General features: G+C 48.5%; 1 protein-coding gene across 1 annotated transcript; it reads left to right on the forward strand.

Moving 5' to 3' along the window:
• The first annotated feature begins 1,735 nt into the window (after positions 1–1,735).
• LOC144129550 (uncharacterized) lies at positions 1,736–12,349 on the forward strand. Its single transcript, XM_077663697.1, has 4 exons — positions 1,736–2,087; positions 2,170–2,592; positions 10,365–10,580; positions 11,949–12,349. Coding segments are annotated over exons 1-4 (1,041 nt in total). The 5' UTR covers positions 1,736–2,086.
• Positions 12,350–20,202: the final 7,853 nt, after the last annotated feature.

A 20,202-nucleotide genomic window follows, 5' to 3' on the forward strand; every position in this document is an offset into this window, starting at 1 on the left:
AAATATATTTGCATGCATATACAATGGAGACCACTTCAAGTTACATAAGCAGTGACACATACGAATTGAGCGATCCGTAACTTAAAAGAACTTATGTCACACACAGAAACAACACCCGAACACCTTACTTACCGATCGGAGGTCTCGGTTAGAGCCCAGGTATTTTTGAAGTACGTGCTAAGCACGGAGCCTCTAACTTGACTGCTGTACAGTGCATTTTCTTGTATTTTCATACGTTTCGCGAATAAAGAAATTAGGGCGGGTATGTTTGAAGGCCCGCCCCAAACTTCGGTAACCAATGAAGCTTTAATACAAGGTAGCCACAGCCCCTGAAGGTTGGACACAACCTCGAGCCCATGCAGGCCTTGGTTAAAACAAAGTAAGAAGCACACCGAGAAAGCATTCCGAACACCCACTCCCCGCGGCAGTCCTCGGCCTTATTGCGTGACGCCCTTTCCCTTTTCCCATTTCACCACCACACCTGCGTGTCACTTCTCCAAGGATGACGAGTTCTTCTAGCCAGGAAGTGTCGAATGGCGGAGGCAGGCCCTTCGGTGCCGCCACGAATGCCTGCAAACGAAACCCTCGCGAAACCCCAGCGGATGCCCGCGGTGAACAACGCTAGGAGTCCTCGGCCGCCGTAGCGACGCTGTTAAACCGGCAAATGACTTCCGCGCTTTTGTATATGCTCGCAGAGGACGCTTGGGCGGTGAGCTCCGAAAACGTGGAGGGTAGAGCGGAGGCGTACAATATTTCAAGCTAAATTAATTACAAAGGCTCTAATGAAGCGCGACCTTACACATGTTGTGACTGAACCTGTCCGGAGACTCTTCCTAGCAGAAGAAAACCTATACGGCGCCGCGCGCTCCCTTGAACCCCGCGTGGTGGCGATCTGGCGGCCTTGCGCGCTGAGAAGTCTTGCTTCGCAGTTTACGCCTCCGTGTCGCCCTCACCTTAGCGGTCATCTGATCGAGTCCGGCATAGCACCATGTGACTTCGGTGACTCCTGCCCCTTCTGTCCCGCCCACTTGCTCTGGGCCTTGCTCTGGACGTGCCTGTCTTTGCACGCCATGCGGCAGAAATACCAGCTCCGATGCGGACCGCCCCAGGTCGACAACCTGATGAAGACGACTGGATATTTGGGCCGCACCACCGGATCTTGTTGGACTTGCTTCAGGGATCCGGCGTGTATCTGCACGTGCGGATAATTTATGCAATTAGGCAAGCTGGCGCAGTACAACAAAAAAATATTCAATTACCCGCCCAAATCAAGAAACGCGCATGCTCTCTCTCCTCTTCCACTCAGACAGACCAGCTTTGCAACATAATGTGTGCGCGTCGTCATAAGACGGCAAGCAGGTGAGGCTTGACGCGACCTTGTTCAGAGAAGCAGCACCAGTTAGCGCTCGTGCTTCTCAGTCCGTACCGCGCTCTACTCTTCGATTGCCTGAACTGTGCGCCGCGTAGCGCGAGTGAGCTGCCATTGCTATGCAGGCGAGCTTGGAAGAAGACGAAAATAACATAAACCGGGCAATGCATTCTTGAAACAGAATCTCACCGACTGCCTTGCTAAGTGTTCCAACCTTTTCTTTTCTATGAATTATTACATTTTGACTAAATCATTAATATTTAATCCCTCTCTTTATTATTATTCTTAAAATTTTAAAATCAAAACACACATCCCTTTTCTGTTCATGACAAACATTCACCGGTGTTGCGCTACCACGTGCTTTTCCTTTTTGTTAACTGCGTTCAGGTGAATAGCCACCCCATTCTTGGCCGATCCCCCAGTGTGGGTATGTGCCATCTTTTGATAGGCTAACAACAACAACAACAACTTCTATCCAGCGCCAGTGCATCTGTAAATCTTTTTTCACCAGCGCCTTCTTTCAGCATCTACATTTATTAAGTTGCTTCATTTTAGCCGCAGCCGCGCGACACGATTGCGACGGAACGTGCTGTGGCCTTCGAAGGAAGAAGATGCCATCTTGCGCAGCCGGAGGGGAAGCTTCGTCATAGCTGCAGGTAGCATCGCAGACCGTCCGCACAGCGAAGGCTTCACTCGCCCTGCTGTTTCAAGGGAGGCAGTGAGTAAGGCAGGCGGCAGCCGTACTGAGCGATCGCGTCTCTGTGTGCACTGACGCCACCGTCGATGGCTCGCCAACGCAGTGCTGCCTCGTGAACCGGGGCCTCTCCGTGGGGGAGAGGAGGTGCAGCCTGGGGAGGACTCCGCTGCATGTGCCGCTTGGCGCGACCGGGGAGACCAGCCGTGCTCCTGCTGCTGCTGCTCGGGCGCATGCCTCTGGCGGCAGCAGCAGAACCCGCAGACAAGCGGCGGCCCGCCCGTTGTGCACGACAACATGGTGGGGCCCTTCGAGCGTGGCACCGGCGTCCCCGACGACCTTCACGGGCTAAACTTCAAGCCTGCCAGCTACGGCAGCGTGCCGACACAGGACCCCAAGGCGCCGCGCGGCGGCGACGGCCCAACGTGTGACGCCGTCACGGTGGTGGAGCACTGCCCCTGCGGCGACCACCGAGGAGTCGACGACATGCATAAGCACAGCGACGACGCCACGGGCACAGCGGCGGCAGGTGAGCCGGGTGTCCACGGGGCGTGCATCCCAGCTTCACTCACCGGTGAGGTTGGCGCAGTTTTGAGCATGCCTAGTCCGCCTACGACCACCTGCGAATGCGGCGGAGGAGGAGGCAGGGCAGACACGCCCGTGGCACATCTAAGCAAGCCTTTACAGGAAAACCAGACGAAAGTGTATAGATGCTGTGTAGGCGGCGGTGGCCTGCCGAGCGGATAAAGACGACGCGTATAGGACAGGAAAGAAGTTTATTTACATAGAACACTATGTACATATACTAAGGAAGACAACAGTCACCGAAGCCAAGGGGCATAGGGGAAAGTTATCATTTTTTCATCAATTTGTGATGATCAGTGGGAGTTGAGTAGTCTATTATTCATTCGCTGAAAGATAATTGATGAGCAGAAGCAAAAGCAACTATGCATATGCCGCCGGTGGGATCCAAGCCCACGACCTCCGAATTTCGCGCCCGGTGCTCTACCAGCCGAGCAACGGCGGCGGCTGTTCCATCGTCTATTTCCGGGGGTATGTTCATGCGCCTGTAACCTAACATTGAGAGTGCTCACCAGGGCCACCCTCGTCCATAGCGGCGGACGTAGTGCATTCTGTATTACCGCAAGTGTCACGTGGGAGATGATCAAACGGTGAGGGCGGAAGCTGTGCGAGAAACTTCTTACGCTATCAAGACTTCCAGAACCGAGACCCTCGGCAAGCTACTGAGCGGACAATGGAAGAGGAATGAGGCGCTCATTACGATCGACATACCTGCGAAGGACGCCAGCAGTCAACAAAACGAATGAGCGCGTATATGTATATAGGGTGTTTCACCTACGAATTTCCAGAGTTTTTAAAAATTGGCTTTTGTGTTAGAAGATAGCTTTTTTCAGCATAGCATTGTCAGCGGTGTAGTGCATCGAAATGCAGACAAGGCGTCCTAACTAGCAGGCTGCTTAATTAGTATTCAATTGTTACCTTTTTACCTACTAGTTTTAGGCTCCTGTTAGGCCACCATAATATGCATTTTTTTAGAATTTCGAAAACGGAGTTAGCCTTAATGTTGTGTCTCAACAAATTTTCGCTATTTCAACGAGTTACGTGCACTGGAGAGGTTGTTTTGCCTGTAAGCTTCGCGAAAGCGGATGCATTTAGGCGCGATATAGCCAAAATTTTTGGGCCACAGCGCCGAGGGTAACCGCGTTTTCGAATTTTCTAAAAATTGATATGGATATTACTTATGGTGAGCTACACGCCTCTCAATAATTAAGGAGCCTAACAGTAATAGTTAAACTGTTAACTATTCAATATTCCTTAACCAGCCTGCTAATTAGCACTCCTTAAATGTATTATGATGTACTACATCGATGACAATGCTATGCCAAAACTCAAAAACAAAAAAAACTCTAACTCTTCAAGCGAATTCTTAAAAATTGTGTAATATCTTAGGTGACACACCCTTTGTATAACATAGACATGGTGACGTAAAACATATTTGTGAGGCTAAGTTATACAAGTAGGTGCACTGAAAAAGAAACTTAAACCATAACTTAGCGAGCAACAGTAGGGGTGCAGTTTTTTTTATCACTGAAGAAAGTGATATGAAAACATTTTTACAACCTTCACGGGAGGTCGGAACTTAAAAGTTAAGTTGTTCATCACTGAATGCTAATGTGATGACGTCTCTCTAATTTGAACACCCGTACCTTGACACATCTTTGTATTGTTAGGCTACTTTACATGAAGCTGGCAGGAGCGTATCGATTCAGTCGTCGGTCTGAGAGAGGTCATGCCAATTCGACTACTGCGCGTTTTGTGGATAAAATACTTTTCGAGTCAAGCCAGTCACGCCGCGTTCTAGTAGGCACGGCGGCACTTGTGAGCATGCCCCTGCTCCTGCTGTTTACCAGCCAGATAATCTTTTCAGCCGTGTAATCTGCACAGTGATCAGCGAGCCAAGACATCCGCGGCCGACCCGACTAGAACCTTCCCTTGCATTCCCCGATTCGACTCGTCGGCGTTTACATGAACAGAGTAATCGATGTTCTTCCCGACAGAGAACCTCAACTTTGCCCTCTCGGTTTTAAAATGAACTCGACGAGTCGACAGAATCGGTACGACTCGGCCTGTTGGGCTGAGTCGCGCCGAAGTAGGTTGACTGAATGCGACCCGACCTTTGTGGGGTCGGTGGAAGGGAAGAGGAGAAAGTGGTCTTGTACTGGTGCTCGCGATCCTGGACGCCTCCTTTCAGAGCTCGCGTTGCAGTGCTCTGCGCTGACCATCGCCGCTGTTACCCGGATGGCGTTTACGTAAACGCGCGGTCGGCGAGTAGGGCTGACGTCTGACTCGACTCGCTCCTGTCGTGTTCACGTGAACATCGCTTTTCGCCGCGAACGTCAGCTGACATCGGCACCCTTACGAGGGCAATCCTTTCTGTAGTGCCTGCGGGCCTTGAAAGTATGCATAAATAAATAATTAAATAAATAAATAAATAAAAAAAAAGTAAATAAATAAATAAACCCTCATGAGGGTCTTCTCAGCCCCACCTCATGAGGGATTAAGTCGGTGAGGTGAGGGAGGAAAAGGTGCACGGATTGGGGTGACAGTGCGTAACAAAATTGGCGCTTATCCTGGTTTAAGTTTACCGTGCGGGGCAAAGTAGATTCTAGAGCAGGCATGGACGCAGGGACGAGGACGGGATAAAAACAACTAAACAAGTATAGTTTAACGGCAAGAGTAGCAGGGGTACAAACGCCTTCCTTTTTATTATTATTTTATTTAGAAATACTGCAGACAGCTAGTGCTGCCCAAGCAGGAGGGCATTACAATGCTTCGATAACAACTATTCAACTTTTTCCTCGTCAGAACATTAAACAATAGAGGGAGGGAGACAGTTCCACTTTTCAATCGTATGGGGAAGAACTATTTTTGAAATACTGTTGTGCGTGCAAAATATGGCATTATTATTGCAGAATGATTCAGTCTCACGGACCTGAGCGCTGGGAAAAAAAAACATAATTGTCACTTGATAGGCGAATTTTGTTATAGTACAATAAATAAATAAACTTCAGTCTGGCAATCTGTCGCTGTATGGAGTGCTTCTAGTTTAATCTTGTTTAACATGTTGGTGACTGAGGAGGACATTTTATAATAGGATAAGATAAATCTGGCAGCGTGACGATCAGAGCGCTCTACCTTAATATCTTTAGTGAAATAAGGGTCCTACACAACGAATCCATACTCGAGAACTGGGCGAACAAGTGTACAATATGCTTCATTCTTTACATTTGACGGGGCACTCTTTAGTTTTCTGCGCAAGGAACAGAGTTTAGCAAATGCTTTGGAAGAAATGTTATTAATGTACTCGGCCCAACTAAGATTATTTTTAATTGTTAAGCCTAAGTACTTCACAGGCGAGACTGAATGAATATGCTGATAGCCAATGTCATACGAATGGGACGTTTTTTTTTTTATTGTGATTGACATAGAGACTGTTTTCTGAAAATTAATTTGCATCCCACGCCGTTCGCACCAGTCCCCTAGGTTGCAGATGTTCTCACTGAGTAGGTTCTGGCTGTGATTATCATTAACAACTCTGTAGATTAGACAGTCGTTTGCAAATAGTTTAACAACAACAGATTCATCAATCGTGAATGTCGTAGCTTCACCTGATTTGATTCGGGTGTTCGAAATTACTATTGCCTCTTTGATTTTGTTAGCAGCCATTTTGTAAGGTAAATTGATCACTATTCTTCACGGTTGTACAAATATGTCTCTATTATTTTTGTTCGGATTCTTGAGGAGTTGACTATACTGTTAGACTGCTTCTTCTACCTTGCTTTGTAGATGTCCCTAATAATTTCCCATCTATTTTGGAATCATCTTCTGTGTGCGTTCACCCTTTTCCACTCTCTTTATATTTGCGGGCTCCACCAAAAATTGGTTCTTTCTGTTTTGTTAGCTGTTACCTTCGAATGTCTTTGGATAAGATTGTTATTATTATATAAGGCGTTGACTATATGTTCAAGTTGATTAACTGCGGCACTGTTGGCTTCAGCTGTATCCTTTAAACACGCACAGTTTTCTCGCTCTTTAAGAACTTTAAGCTCTCCCTTGTGTGTAAGCTTCCTTACTTTTGCCTCTGGTTGATCGAAAAGCTTAATACTTAAATACCTGTGGTCGCCATTTGTAAATTCATCTAGAACCTCCCATTAGACCAAATAAGACGTCAGCTGTGGAGAAAATATTGTCAAGTCAATCCCGCGTCGTCCATGCTGGACTCGAACGTAGGAAAAGTGTTGGGATGATTTAATAATTCCAAGTTCCGGCACTGATAAAATTTTCTATTTCAATTCCCTTGCCGTCGGTCTTATTTCTACCACAAGCTGAATTCTTGGCGTTGAAATCTCCTCCAGCAAATATGAAGCCATCGCTGTTATAAAATATTCTCTATATTTCTGTTAGTAGAGGTTCTAGGCTTTGTGTGGGAAGACAGTAGCAAATAATGCATACGATGCTTCTTCCTTCCCAACTAAGTCTTACTGCAGTGATATTATGGATAGCTTATAAGGAGAATTACTATTGCTGTACTTGGTTGACCCGGAACCGCTATTATTTTATCTTTAATTCATCATCATCATCACCACCATCAGCCTGACTACGCCTACTGCAGGGTAGTAAATGCCTCTCCCATTTCTCTCCAATTAGCCCTGTTCCTGAAGAAGAGACCGGTCTTGTTTTAGCTGCTTTCAGGGCGTACTTCAGGGCGTACTTCATGCCTGCAAAAGGGTTGAGCACATACTCCACCTTCACTGGCTGCAGTCTCAAAAAAGCCCGAACATAGAACAAATCCGCCCACAAAAATATATTAGAACATTCGCTGTTTTGCCTTTTGTCGTAGCACGCAATGTACGATACCATGATATAACCTCACACACATGAAATGCGAAATGCAAAAGCTTATCAGTGCTCGCGAGAAGAGGATTTCATAAGGACTTTAATACTGTTCTGTCTTCGTCATGCTAGAGTGCTGCGGGTGCGCCGAACACTTCCATTCCTTCTTTCCGCTCCCACTTCCGTTTACACATCAGGGGATAAAAGCCATCACACGCCCCAAATACACGTCTTCTATGTTCGAGCTGTCAGTGCCTAGTAACGGTCCTGGCCGCAGGCCGTGGCTATGCAACACTGGCGACGAAGATGGGATATTCCACAGTCGGTGAAAGTAGACCCGGAATCGGCATCCGCGAAGGCAGCCTCACAGACGACAAGCATGACTCATCATATGCTACCTGCATTCAACGAAGATACAGATAAGTGGAAGCCGTATCTCATTAAAGCAGATGCCTACATTGAAGCTAACGAAATCACCGATTCGGCCAAGAAGAGAGCACTGCTCGTGGCAGCATTGAGCACACAAACCGTGGAAGTATTAGCCGTCAAGGTCGCACTGCGAGCCCCAAAAGCTTTGAGCTTCGAGCAAGAGCTCGAGGTGCTGAGCGAGTACTATGACCCGAAGCGACATGAAATAGCTGAGAGTTTCAAGTTTTTTAATCGCTCCCAGATGGAAGGGGAATATGTCACGTAGTTCTTGGTGGAAATACGGCACATAGCCGATGACTGCAATTTTGGCAACGCCCTGGAGCGGATGCTCAGGGATCGTATTGTGTGCGGTGTTCGGTCGAGGGCCCTACAGAAGCTATTACTTGGAAAGGCCGACATCACGATAGCGGAGGCTGAAGCGCTCGCAATTTCGGTTGAAACTGCTGAAAATGACGCTTTGAAAATGTCATCAGAGCCAAAGGCTCTATTGAAATTGCATGCAGCTCGAAAAACGCCCTCCGGGGAATACAGAAAGGCTGAAGAGCATCTGTAATGCGGAAGGTATGGCAGCTCGAAACACGACGATGTCAGTTGCGGATGAGCAAGTGCGTTGTTGTCGCTGTAGGCGGCGGGGACACCTTGCTAGGAAATGTTAAAGCCACCCTAACCGCTGAAGGTTAGCTGCCAGAGCGATGCAAACAGTTGCACTGGGAATAACGGAAACCACGCCAATGGACGATGGCAGTGACGAAGTCCACGTTAGGAAATTGGTTTCTGAGCGTAAAAATCTTCTCGAGCCACCAATACGCCACTCATTTATATGGAGCGGCGTTCAATTAGCAATGGAAGTCGACACCTGGTCGCCAGTATGTCATTTCTAAGGAACAGTACAGGAAGCATCAAAACCATTGGCCTGCCTAGAAGCCGTCACGTGTGAAGTTGTGCTACGCAGTGCGCTTTGCGGTGCTAGGTGATCTGACATTACGTGTCGGCTTCAGAGACGTGCTCGTGGACTGTCCCCTCATGGTGTTCGACTGCGAAGGGCCAAGCCTATGCGGAAGGGACCTGCTGACGCTGCAGGACAACGCTGGCGCTCCGGTGCTACATTTGACTCCGGCCTGCGGAGCCACAGAAACCAGCGAAACGGACACCTGCAAGATTAAATCCATTTTCTCAGACTACCAGGACGTCTTCACCACGGAGCTCGGCCTAATGAAGGGTCCTCCAGCGAGCCTGCGCCCCAAAGATGAAGCAATACCAAAGTTTTGTAAGGCGAGACCCTTCCTTATGCCCTACGCGACAAGGTAGCTTTGGTGCTAGACCGACTCGTTTCCCTTGGCGTCTTATCGCCAGTCAGCCATTAGGATTAGGCAACGTTATAGCGCCGGTGCTAAAGAAAGATGGATCGGTACTGATTTGTGGCAATGTTAAAGCTACATTGAACCCTGTTTGCGCAATCGAAATATATCCTATTCGTGTAATCGAGGATATGTTCGCAGTTTTAAGTGGCAGTGAATGATTCAGCACCCTCGACTTGCGAGACGCTTGCAGTCAGGTACCTCGAAGTCGCACGCAAACTCGGCGTCATCAATACCCAAAACGGCTTATTTTGCTATAATTGACTTCCTTTCGGAATATCGACTGCGCCGTCGATTTCGCACAGAAAAATCGACACGATTATCAGTGGTCTACCCGGCGTGCAAGCCTACATTGATGATGTAATCGTATCCGAGAAGAAAGGCGATAACGGAGAGCGATTGAAAGTCGTCTTAGAGCGTTTTCGGGATCATGGAGTGAAGTTGCGGTATGACAAATGCAAATTTCGACAACAAGCTGTTATATACCTCGGACATCACATTGAAGGCGAGTGCCTCTATTCAATCGAAAGCAACGTGAAAGCTATTATGCACACACCTTTTCCACGGAGCGTGACCGAACGGCGGTCATTTATCGGAATGTTGACGTTCGACGCGAAATTTTTTCCAAACATGTCAACGTACCTAGCACCGCTGTATCAATTAACTATTGGGGAAAAACGCTCGGTGGCAATGGAAAGCACCGCAACAAGTTGCCATCAAGGAATCCACGTCATCGTCATGATTCCCATGTAATTCATTGTTAACCGCTGTTATTGCGCCCTCTCCTCATGTAGTGTCCCGTCAGGGACCCTTGAGGTTCAAATAAATAAAATAAAATAAAAGTTTGATGCAGCGAAAGAACGTCTGAAAAATGCTCGAGTGCTTGTACATTTCGACTGTACAAATGAACTCAAGCTAGAGTGTGATGCGTCGTCGCTAGGGGTCGGAGCAGTTCCATTTCATTCTAGCATCAACGTACATAGACCTATTGGTTTTCGCTCAAGAACACTGACTGAAGCAGAGCGGAACAACTCCCAGTTAGAATGTGATGTGTTGGCGCTGATTTTCGGTGTAACAAAATTCCGGGACTATCTTCTAGGTCGTGAATTTACGTTGGTCACGGATGATCAACCTCTCGTCAGCCCTCTGAGACCTGACCGCCAGACACCGACTATGACGGCTGCGCGAATTCAACGCTGGGCACTGTACCTCGGAGGCTACAATTACAAGCTTCAGTATGTTCCTGGGAAACAACTACTCAACTCGGATGCTCTCAGCAGACTGACACAGCAGACCACCAGAGACAGAGGTGAAGGTGAGCCCCCGGAGTACGTCCTCCCACTCAAAAGCTTAGATGAAGGTGTGGTCTCAACGCGTGAACTGAAGAATCTAACGAATGTCGACTCGAAATTGCTTAAGAAAGAGAGAGATCACTTTATTTGCACCCGTCAAAGAGTATGGGTGATCGGGTGAGACGCAGCTCCCCCTTTCACCTTCACCGTATGCCTCCCCCCTAGACGTCGGCCGGAATCAGTTGACTTCCGGCGGCGGCCTGGGCTTGACCGATGACATGTTTCTGGACTTGTCCTTCCTGGCTATGGAAGAAGGAACCCCATTACTCTTTGTTTCCATGTAGACCATGTAGCGCTGGTCAAGACCACAGCATGTGATTTAGGGTCGCTATGCTTTCAGTTTTTGCATTTGGAAGAGTGCACCTCAGGATGCCATTTGTGTAGGACATACAGGTTTGGAAAGGTAGCCGTCTGCAGTTTTCGCCAGATTACTTCTTCCTTCTTTGTGAGAGATGTACGGGGGGGGGGGGGCAGGGTTCTCCTCCCCATTCTGTAGTGTTCTAGAATTTCACTGTATCGTAAGGTTCAACATTGCGTGTCGCGCGGTTGGCCACCAAGCAGGGCAAACATAAAGCCCGATTTAGCACTTTATTATGAGCGTAGACTAGAACTGTCCTTGGCCCATGACCTCGTATACTGGGGCAATCGCGTCGTCATACACAGTGACGCCAGATAGCGCTACCTGCAACTTCTTCACGAAACCCACAAAGGATCATCGGCTATGAAAGCCGTGGCACGCTCCCTATTTTGGTGGCCAGGTCTTGACCGCGACTTAGAGTAGCGCGCGGCCAATTGTGGAAATTGAATAGCAAATTTACTTATGCCACCGGCTGCACCTCCCCTAGAATGTCCGAAGACTGAAGAACGGTGGTATCGGATCCAAATCGACTTCGCAGGACCCGTAACTGGGAAGATGATCCTGGTTGTAGTGGACGCGCACTCCAAATGGATCAAAGCGATTCCTGTGAAGCATGCAAACGTAGAAAGCACAATAAAGGCTCTGAGGAGCATGTTTGCCCGCTTTGGTGTGCCACGTACAACGGCACACACTTCAAGAGTAAGGCATTTTCCACATTTACAGCAAAAAACATTACGAACCTGTGCACAGCACCTTTTCACACACAGTCAAACTGCAGCTGCTGAAAGGGCGGAGCGAACGATAAAGGATGGTATTCAGAAAATAAAGGGTGGCGATCTCGACGAGAAATTGGTACGGCTGCTGTTCAATTATAGACGAACACCTGTGAAGACTGGGAAATCACCTTCAGAGATGCTCCTCGGGTATCAAATAAGATCGCGTCTAGACACCTGCTTCCCTGTGAATGTTGCAGGTCCAACTGAGGGGAGCCACGACTGGACACGGCCGCCAGACAGCAGCTTGTACGTCCGCAATTACGGACAGGGAGAGAAGTGGATCCCTGGTCATGTCAAATCGGCGACAGGAGCACGGATGGTAACCGTAGAGCCTCCCACTGCAATCGTCAAGCGGCAAGTCGATCAGGTGCGCCGCCGCTCGGATTCATCACCAAGGTTTCCGGTCACCGATACGACTGCTCGTGGTCCAGGGCCCAGCCAGACGAAAGGACCCTGCACGGCGGCCAATGTAACCACTCCCTTGGAAGCGGCCGCCCCAGATTATTCTCCTGATACAGCCCAAATTGCGGGCAATAACATTCAACCTCGCACCTCTCTTCTCCCACCTACATTGAGTCCGGCCGAAGCTTCGCAGTAAGTCCTGCGCCGGTCAACGAGGCAGCGGAAGCCAGTGCAACGGTTCCATTTTGGAGGAGAGGGTAGAGTTGTCTTCGTCATGCTAGAGTGCTGTGCGTGCGCCGAACACTTCAATTCCTTCTTTCCGCTACCACTTCCCTTCACACTTCAGGTGATAAAAGCCATCGCACGCCCCAAATAAACGTCTTCTATGTCCGAGCTGTCTGTGACTTTCCAGGCCGTGGCTAAGCAACAAATACATTGTATGGTTAGTCTGATTTGGCATGTTTGCATTTTCCTGCAACACCTGCCTTGCAACCGCACGTTGCTAGGACCAGGTGCCTGGTCTATATGACAGCTGTGTTAGAAAGAGGAACCGATAAAACTTTTCGAAGGCGCCGAGACGCATGTTCGCGCGATGCACCGGGCCGACACTTCGCGCCAGTTTCCGCTAAAATTTCTTTCAAATCGTGAACAAGGCGTGGTTAAAAAACCTTCATGCTTTAAGCCAGGTTACCTCCTTCAAGAAAACTTGTCAGTCCAAAAAGCTGTCAGAACCAAGTTTCTATGTGTCTTGGGAAGAGGCAGTCATTCGAGGAAGATTCGTGGAGGCCACGGCAACTTGCAGGCGTACATACTATTGTCGAGTTTGGCGATGGCGATCAATATTTCTAGGACGTCCCACCCCTTGGCAACAATGGCAATAACACTTTTATAGGGTTTTATTCTCACGTCTTCGACCCCTCCCTTTACGAGGCTTTCCAGAGATATAGAGGTGCCTGACTGTTCTGAACGTTTAGGAGGACGGGTTGTTCATGTGTCACAAGCGAGACTGTTTGCGCCGGGGCACTTCGCGCCCACTTCACCTTTGACGGGCTTCATTAGGACGACTTGGATTGTCTGCGCAGTCTGCGCTTGGCCTTTCATAACGACCGCTACGAACCCGGCATCCGTCGAGGAGTCATAACTTGGCACAGAGTACACCAGTGTCCTGGCTGCTAGAATCCCTCATGTGGCAGATTCGCTTTCTCTGGAAGGCAGTTGCCGACCCACCAGGTTCTAAGGTAGGCCCAGCGGCCTCCACTTCCATCGCCGGGGCAAAAGGGAGCGGCGCCTCCTTGGTAATTTGCCCAAATACATTTAAAATGGTGTATCGAAGGCAGCGTTCTGATAAAAAACAACTTCGTCTTCCTCATACTGACATGAGCTACCCTGTGTGGGGGAATGAGAATAGTCTTAGTTGCAAACAATCGCTATTTCAAGGAGGGCTTGCTGTGATTGTGTGACCAGCGCCTTGTATTGTCTAGTACAGCGAATGTCTTAAATATAAAGGTTTCCGGAAACCCTCCAGCTAGTGTCACACCTGTAGCATAGTAGCAAGCGTAACTGATTCCCACCGGTGGGTGCAACAAGCACCTTGCTCTATCGAGCCCAAGTTGGATACGTGCTGGCTTGGTCGGGGTGGTTGCTGACACTTGCACGGCTCTTTGCGTTTATAAGGCGGGAGCTGGACTTTACATTGCTTTACTTCCCACGAGTTAACCCTATCGGACGAGTTAACCACGTCCTATCCTGTACGGCACCCATAAAATAAGTACGTATATCTGCGCAAGAGACGCATATATACAGTACGCTGTACTTGACAGGACCGGGAAATATGCAGCGGAGTACCACGCATGTGGCACTGCGCCTCGCTATGCTGGGGAAAGCACCACCACGGGGCTTTTATTTTTCCAGCATTCTGCCTGCAGCGCATACATGTTCATTAATTGATTACTGTCTGCCCATGTTGTTGCTGTTGGATCAGAAGCAATGGCACATGTTTGGTGGTTTAAACAGGAGAAAAAGTCATCCAGACTTATCTCAAGCTGCTCATAAATAAAAATTGAGCATTTTGGGGAAACGAAAAACAAATTTTTAGAGGTTTTAAGAAGATTGGAATGAGACCATGTATTGGTGTAGTATGGTCGCAACTTTCGCCTTTTTTTCCCCAGAGGCATAAGGATTTGTGGGGGCTTTGAGTCTGCTTTGCGGAATTGTCCGCGCTGTACGTGCCTTTTAATGGTGTGCCACAAGTGATTAGTGTTGCAGTCACGTGGCAAGATAAGAAAACGGGACAATGAACAGTTGGCGCCATCTAGGTCCTTTTGCTACGGGAAGGTATACCAATTCATTATACGCCTCGCGATCATGTGACACAAGTGGGGACCATGGGATTACGTGCCGACGTTGTCACGTGCTCGCGCCATCATTGGGTCGCACTTTGGTCGGTGTTCCGGAATTTTTAACTACCCAGGAGAGTAACAGTGTTGTGAGTTCTTTGCGGGTATCTTTATAATTTTCGATTTCTTTTTGCCCGGTGGCTAAAAATTTATAAAATACTGCACTTTTTAATCCCAATGCAATAGGCAGAGACCCCTAAGACACAGTCGACGACGAAGTTGACAGCAGTGCGGACAGCGCGAGGTTGTGCGAAACCCGAGATTTATCGGATCTCTTGCATTCTCGCTGAGAAGAAGTTGATATGATTTGCAGATCATGTATGAGTCCGCGATATGCAACGAATTTACAGTCAGTGTCTCCATATCGCGTTCCTTCCATAATGCCTTCACTGTGCGACGATATGCCTGTCTCCGAATAGCGGGAGAACCGCGTGAAGTGTCCTGAACCTTGGCAGCCTATCAACGAAGAGACCCCGCCAGTTGCCCGTATAGAGAATAACGTCAATCGAAACCCTCAGTTAACTCTCTGCACGGAGCCGGACGTGTTAAGGAGCGACAGGCTCGGCTGCGCTGAATGCAGTACTCATGGCAGCATTCGCCGCAACTGAGCCATACTGTTCCTCGAAATGTAGGCAAGGCCACAGTCAGGACCCTGCGATAGATGGAGCACGGACAAAGAAAGTGATTTCTAAGAACTTCGGCGACAGGCAAGAGGATGTCGACCAGACTGTCGTCGCTGATGTCGCTACGTGCGCGCCAATCCAATAGAAGAAGAAAAGTAGCAAAAACGTACTTTGCTACTCGCTTAGCTGCGACTTCTGTCATTTCCATGCTCATAATTACTAATATACCCCATAGTACATGTCTCTAAAGCACCCTTTTAAGACAACACCGTATTCACTAGACGCGCCTTTGCTGATTCCAAATCATTTAGCTGGCGTGGTTTTGTGATGTAACCATGAGCGTTGTTAATCTGGACAAATGTGCGGGCCTTTGGCATTGGAACTGGACATCAGCGCCTTTGTTTCATGCGAGTGTGAAATGGCCACATGTCCCTTCCAAATACCTCTGGTGTTCCTCTTGACAAGTATAGAGATAACGATCACTTTTGGAAGGAGAAAATTCAAGAATTAACTGTCCACGCATGCGTACACAGAAATGGTCGGCAAAGGAACTGTCTATACTCGCGTTCGCGAACTTATGTATCGTATACTGGTTCAGAAAGTGTGCTATTTGTTGCAGGTCCTTTCGCGCTTTCGACTTAGCATTAAAAAGTTTCATCGTATCTTTGCAGTATTTGTTTGGCAGTCCTCGTGGGAGAGGACTAAACGTGATAAGTTATTTCTGCGCTTGAGAAAAGGGGTTCTTTCCCTGCCACACATGTACTTGAGGCAGGTGGTGTCAAGCTTTATGTTTCTTCAAGATACACACGGCCGTTTCCTGCGGACTTTTATTCAATGGAGGCTTTCTTCGGCTTTGCCAAACTCTGTTATTTCCACTGTAGATGGGATGCGATACAGTGCAAGTAGATTTTTGAAAGCAGTGATCTTTGCTTTCAGGTTTATAAATGCTCGGTTCAGTTTGTCACGCGTAAGAAACTGCTAAAAGACTTGCTTGAATGTGTCTTCTCCAAGTCAATATATCGATATCCGTATGCACTGGAGGCCAAGGAGGAAATGTTTTAACAAGACGGTTGTGCCAGTGGGTGTGAAGACGTTTTTCTTCAAGTTGCACACTGGTGCGTAGCCGGTTAAAACATGGATGGAGGTGAAGGGACTGTTTTTACCACGGGGTGCTGACTGCTTGTTGTGTCACACACCAGAGTCAATAGAACACGTCTTTATTGATTGTTGGGATGCGCTGCTCTTTTTGGACGTGCTCCAGCGTACTGTAAAGAAAGACTTACCCTTGACGTACGCCGTATGGGATACGATTCCTGGACGTTGAGGCGGATGTTTATAAATACGATGTAATTTTCCTTCTTGGCCTGCACAGCATTTGGCGACGCAGGATGGCTGTACGATACTGCGATGAAGATGCACGGTCTGTCCCAGATTACTTCAAAGAAAACATATTTAAGCTACGTGAAGTGTGCAAGGAGCTATGTTTTGGAGATGAAGTTATCGAGTTGATGGGAGAATTGTGTTCCTTGAAACCGTTTTGATCTTCTCACGTGAGTGAATCAAATGTCCGCTCTTGATGTTAGAGAGTTCAGCGCAGAACATGTGTTTGCGATCTATTGTAAACTGTCAAAACAGGCAATGAAGACAAAAAAAAGAGCTGGCGTGGCGGAGTGGTTAGCGTGCTCGTCTCGCACCCGTACGCCGACACTGGCTGTGTACCGCGAGTGCAAGAACAGCATCGGACCCGAAAAGATATTTGACAACGGCCTGGGTAGCACATTGCTGTTTGAGGCCCGTGCCGGAGCGCTGCGAACACAGCTGTACCGCCGTCGCTTCGATACAACACCAGAAGCACAGGCAGCACTATGCCGAGCATGTGGCGATGCGGAGGAGACCATCGAGCAGATGTCGTGCCACAGACTCCACCCGATGCCAACAGAGGGCACTACATTCCCACAGGTTCTCATGTTGTTTCACGGTCCTGCAGTGGACGACGAAGGAGACAGCTGCTAGGACGAAGGGGTGCTGCGAACCAAGCGTCAACTAACTCTTTGGTGGAGCCACTGGTGGAGCACTGTGTCTAACTGCGCGAAATCGCAGTCGGACGCGGACGAGGTCGATGAGCGAATCCCCCGCCCCCCGACTTCCTTTGTATCTTTTTGTTTTTCTTCCCCTTGCGCGCTTTTTTTCTCTCCTGCGCTTTCATCTTCTCGGGGTTTTTAGGTTTTTCTTTGTCCGGGTGCCCAACCACGGCCGGTCTCGAGGGCGGCGCGTGCTCTCTCCCATACGGCCTTCACATCCGCCGCGGAAGCAATGTGAGTTTTTCGCAGGGAGTTATGCCGCCCGCCGCCGCTAGAGGCGCGACAACCCCACCGCTCGCAGGGTGCCGTGAGTGGCGTATTAAAAACCGAGCTGAACCCGCGAGGCTCCGCCATCTTTCCCCATGGATGCTGAAGAATACCTAGGTTCGGCTCGGTCGGGAACATCCCTAGCCGTCCCTGTTTTTTTTGTGCCTGTTGTGTTTTGCATAACAATAAGCTTCCACAAACGTACCTAATTATAAAATTTAAACCTTATTTCCACCTTATTTCAACATTTAGTTATTTCTTTAGATTATGGTTCAATTACATTTACCGTCGGCGCGGTGGTAAATGCGTTTACCACGTGACCATGCTCAATTGCCTTGTCAAGGCCTTGGCTCATCGCCATTGATCCTAGCTGGTCAGGGAACGATCTCTGTGAGCAGATTTTCTCGTACCCGGCTGCTGTTTCCATCGCCAAGATGGAAAACCAAAGTTCAATCAGCGCGGAATGCCTTGCTGCGGGCTCCGCTGAACAAGCTAAGTATCTGTGTCCGGTGTGCGATGCTGCGTTCACATTTGAAAGTGTACGGAGGCGGCACGTGCGAAAACAGCACCCTGATGTCGCCGACTCGTTGGTACCCATTTGTAGTGCTTTGTTTGAATATGATGTTTGCTGTAAGGTTTCGTTTCCCCACCGTGGTGGTCTCTTGCAGCACCACGAACAGGTCCACGGGTTTGTGCCGAGGCGCATCAGGCTTGAGTTCTCTTCCTTAACAGGTGAAGTATAAACGAGATCTCCATATTGTGCAGGCACCGTTTTCTGTCATGGGGTTGCAGTATAGGAGGTATTCACTGAGGCCGCACTACCAGACGGCGCGTGCGTCGCCGCGGCAAACGCGCCATGCTTGTGGTCGTTTCACGCCAGCTCGCGCAGTGTCACGGTACGCCGTGAGGTATCCGGCCTGAATTGTTAGTGATCCGTAACATCTTTGCACGTTGTTAAATGCGTCAACGTCCACTTTTCTTTGCGGAACGCTTATTGTGCATAAAGTTTGCAGCAGAATTCTGTACCGTGATTTTACCGAGCTGCCTGCCGCGACTCGACAGCAAAAGTGGCCGGCTTGCATTGCATTGCACGTGTCGTTCGCTTTCTTGTCTTTTGTGCTCGTCTTTGTTCGCGCTGTTTGTTCAAGATGCTTAACCAACTAGCCCGCCAAAACGTGTTAATGCACGCAAGAGCGTACACGACTTTCAGCTTTTAATATCAGTTCATAACAGTCAGCTACTCGTTCAGGACACATCGTGGATAACACAGCACATGATTAATCACCCATATACCAAAACAGATGCTGCAGAAACTCACATTGCCAGCGGCTGTAGTCCACGAACTACCGAAGCCTCATTGTTTCAGCAGAAAGGCAATTGCGTCATAACTGCTTTATTTACGCGACAAAATGGTCGAGAAAATACTGTCGTGCACTCGCAGCACGAATGGGAGACATAGCGAGAATGTTTTGCAGGTTTGATTGTAGAAACGTAGCGTTGCTTCCAGTGCACAAGACCTAGAATCTATAGGACTTTTCGCAGCAGCGCGATGTGCAGCAATTCCGCTACATTCAGTAGTAACATGTCACTTTCAGCAGACAGAGATGACAAGTTAGGCTAGCTAAACGAACAAACACGTTTAACTACTCACCTCTCCAAAAACGGCACTTCGGTCGTCGGCACCCTCAGCCTCGCCCACTTGTCAAGCAATTCCACCGTCTCATAGATTTGCATGCTTTAATTCCTTGGCATGTCGGTAAACTTACGCCGTGCACGAGGCGGGCCTCATTATCGGTGCATTTAACGCACGACAGCAGTCCTGTAGTACGTCAAACACCACGCCGGCGCCTGCAAATTCCTACGGGCCGACGTTTTCATGAAGTGTAACCTTTTCAGTGTGCCCGCTCTTTTCTGCTTAGCACAGTTCACGGCGTATCCACCAAGTCACCCAGTGTTACGGGGCGGACAGATATGATCTGCGGCGAGACGCTAAATACACTCACATTTCACACATCACAAGCGAGGTAAATGCTGCGGCTGCTGCGCGTGCGACCACCAACATGGCAAATGCCGCGCCGGACGCTAGTGCCACTTGCGGATGACGTCATGTGAATACCTCCTATAGGGAAGCCACACAAGTTGAAATAACGCATCGCGGAAACTTTCTCTGCATTTGGATGTTTTGTGATGCTATGCGCTAGTACAAATGGGCAGAACTATTGTTCTGCCTGGGTGGAGCTAGGCATTTTGAAAAGAATTCGCTGCTCTTGGAGTTATGTCCAGGAAGAACAACTGCCACTTGAGCTCTGTAACCTAATATAAACTAATTAAAACAAAACCTAACTGCTTTGCATGCAAAGTGTTTCAAAACAAACTACTCACCAATATACTGTTGTACTGTTGAGGACAAAATTTTCCAGGACGCGCGACTGGTGATTTCGGCTTAAAGGTGTGAAGTGTGCCTTATTTCACTAACAAACATTATACATCCCAAGGCCTAGTTTCATCTCCACAAGCGTGATCTCCAACCACTGGCTGATAACAAAGCTATAAGCTTTGGATAACAATCGCGTGTCCTGGGCAATTTTGACCAAGACAGTACGTGATGTGATATTATATGTACAGCCTACTGCGATTTGAAGGTGATCTGTTTAGGCTTTATGAGCTTGGATTCACCGACCT

The sequence above is a fragment of the Amblyomma americanum genome, chromosome 1 (assembly GCF_052857255.1).
Source record: "Amblyomma americanum isolate KBUSLIRL-KWMA chromosome 1, ASM5285725v1, whole genome shotgun sequence".
In the NCBI taxonomy this organism is placed as follows: Eukaryota; Metazoa; Arthropoda; class Arachnida; order Ixodida; family Ixodidae; genus Amblyomma; species Amblyomma americanum.

Coding starts and splice junctions, on each gene's coding strand:
- LOC144129550 (XM_077663697.1), top strand. Junction 2,593..10,364: donor CACGGGCACAGCGGCGGCAG/GTGAGCCGGGTG, acceptor ACTATCTTCTAG/GTCGTGAATTTACGTTGGTC. Junction 10,581..11,948: donor CACCAGAGACAGAGGTGAAG/GTGAGCCCCCGG, acceptor TGAATGTTGCAG/GTCCAACTGAGGGGAGCCAC.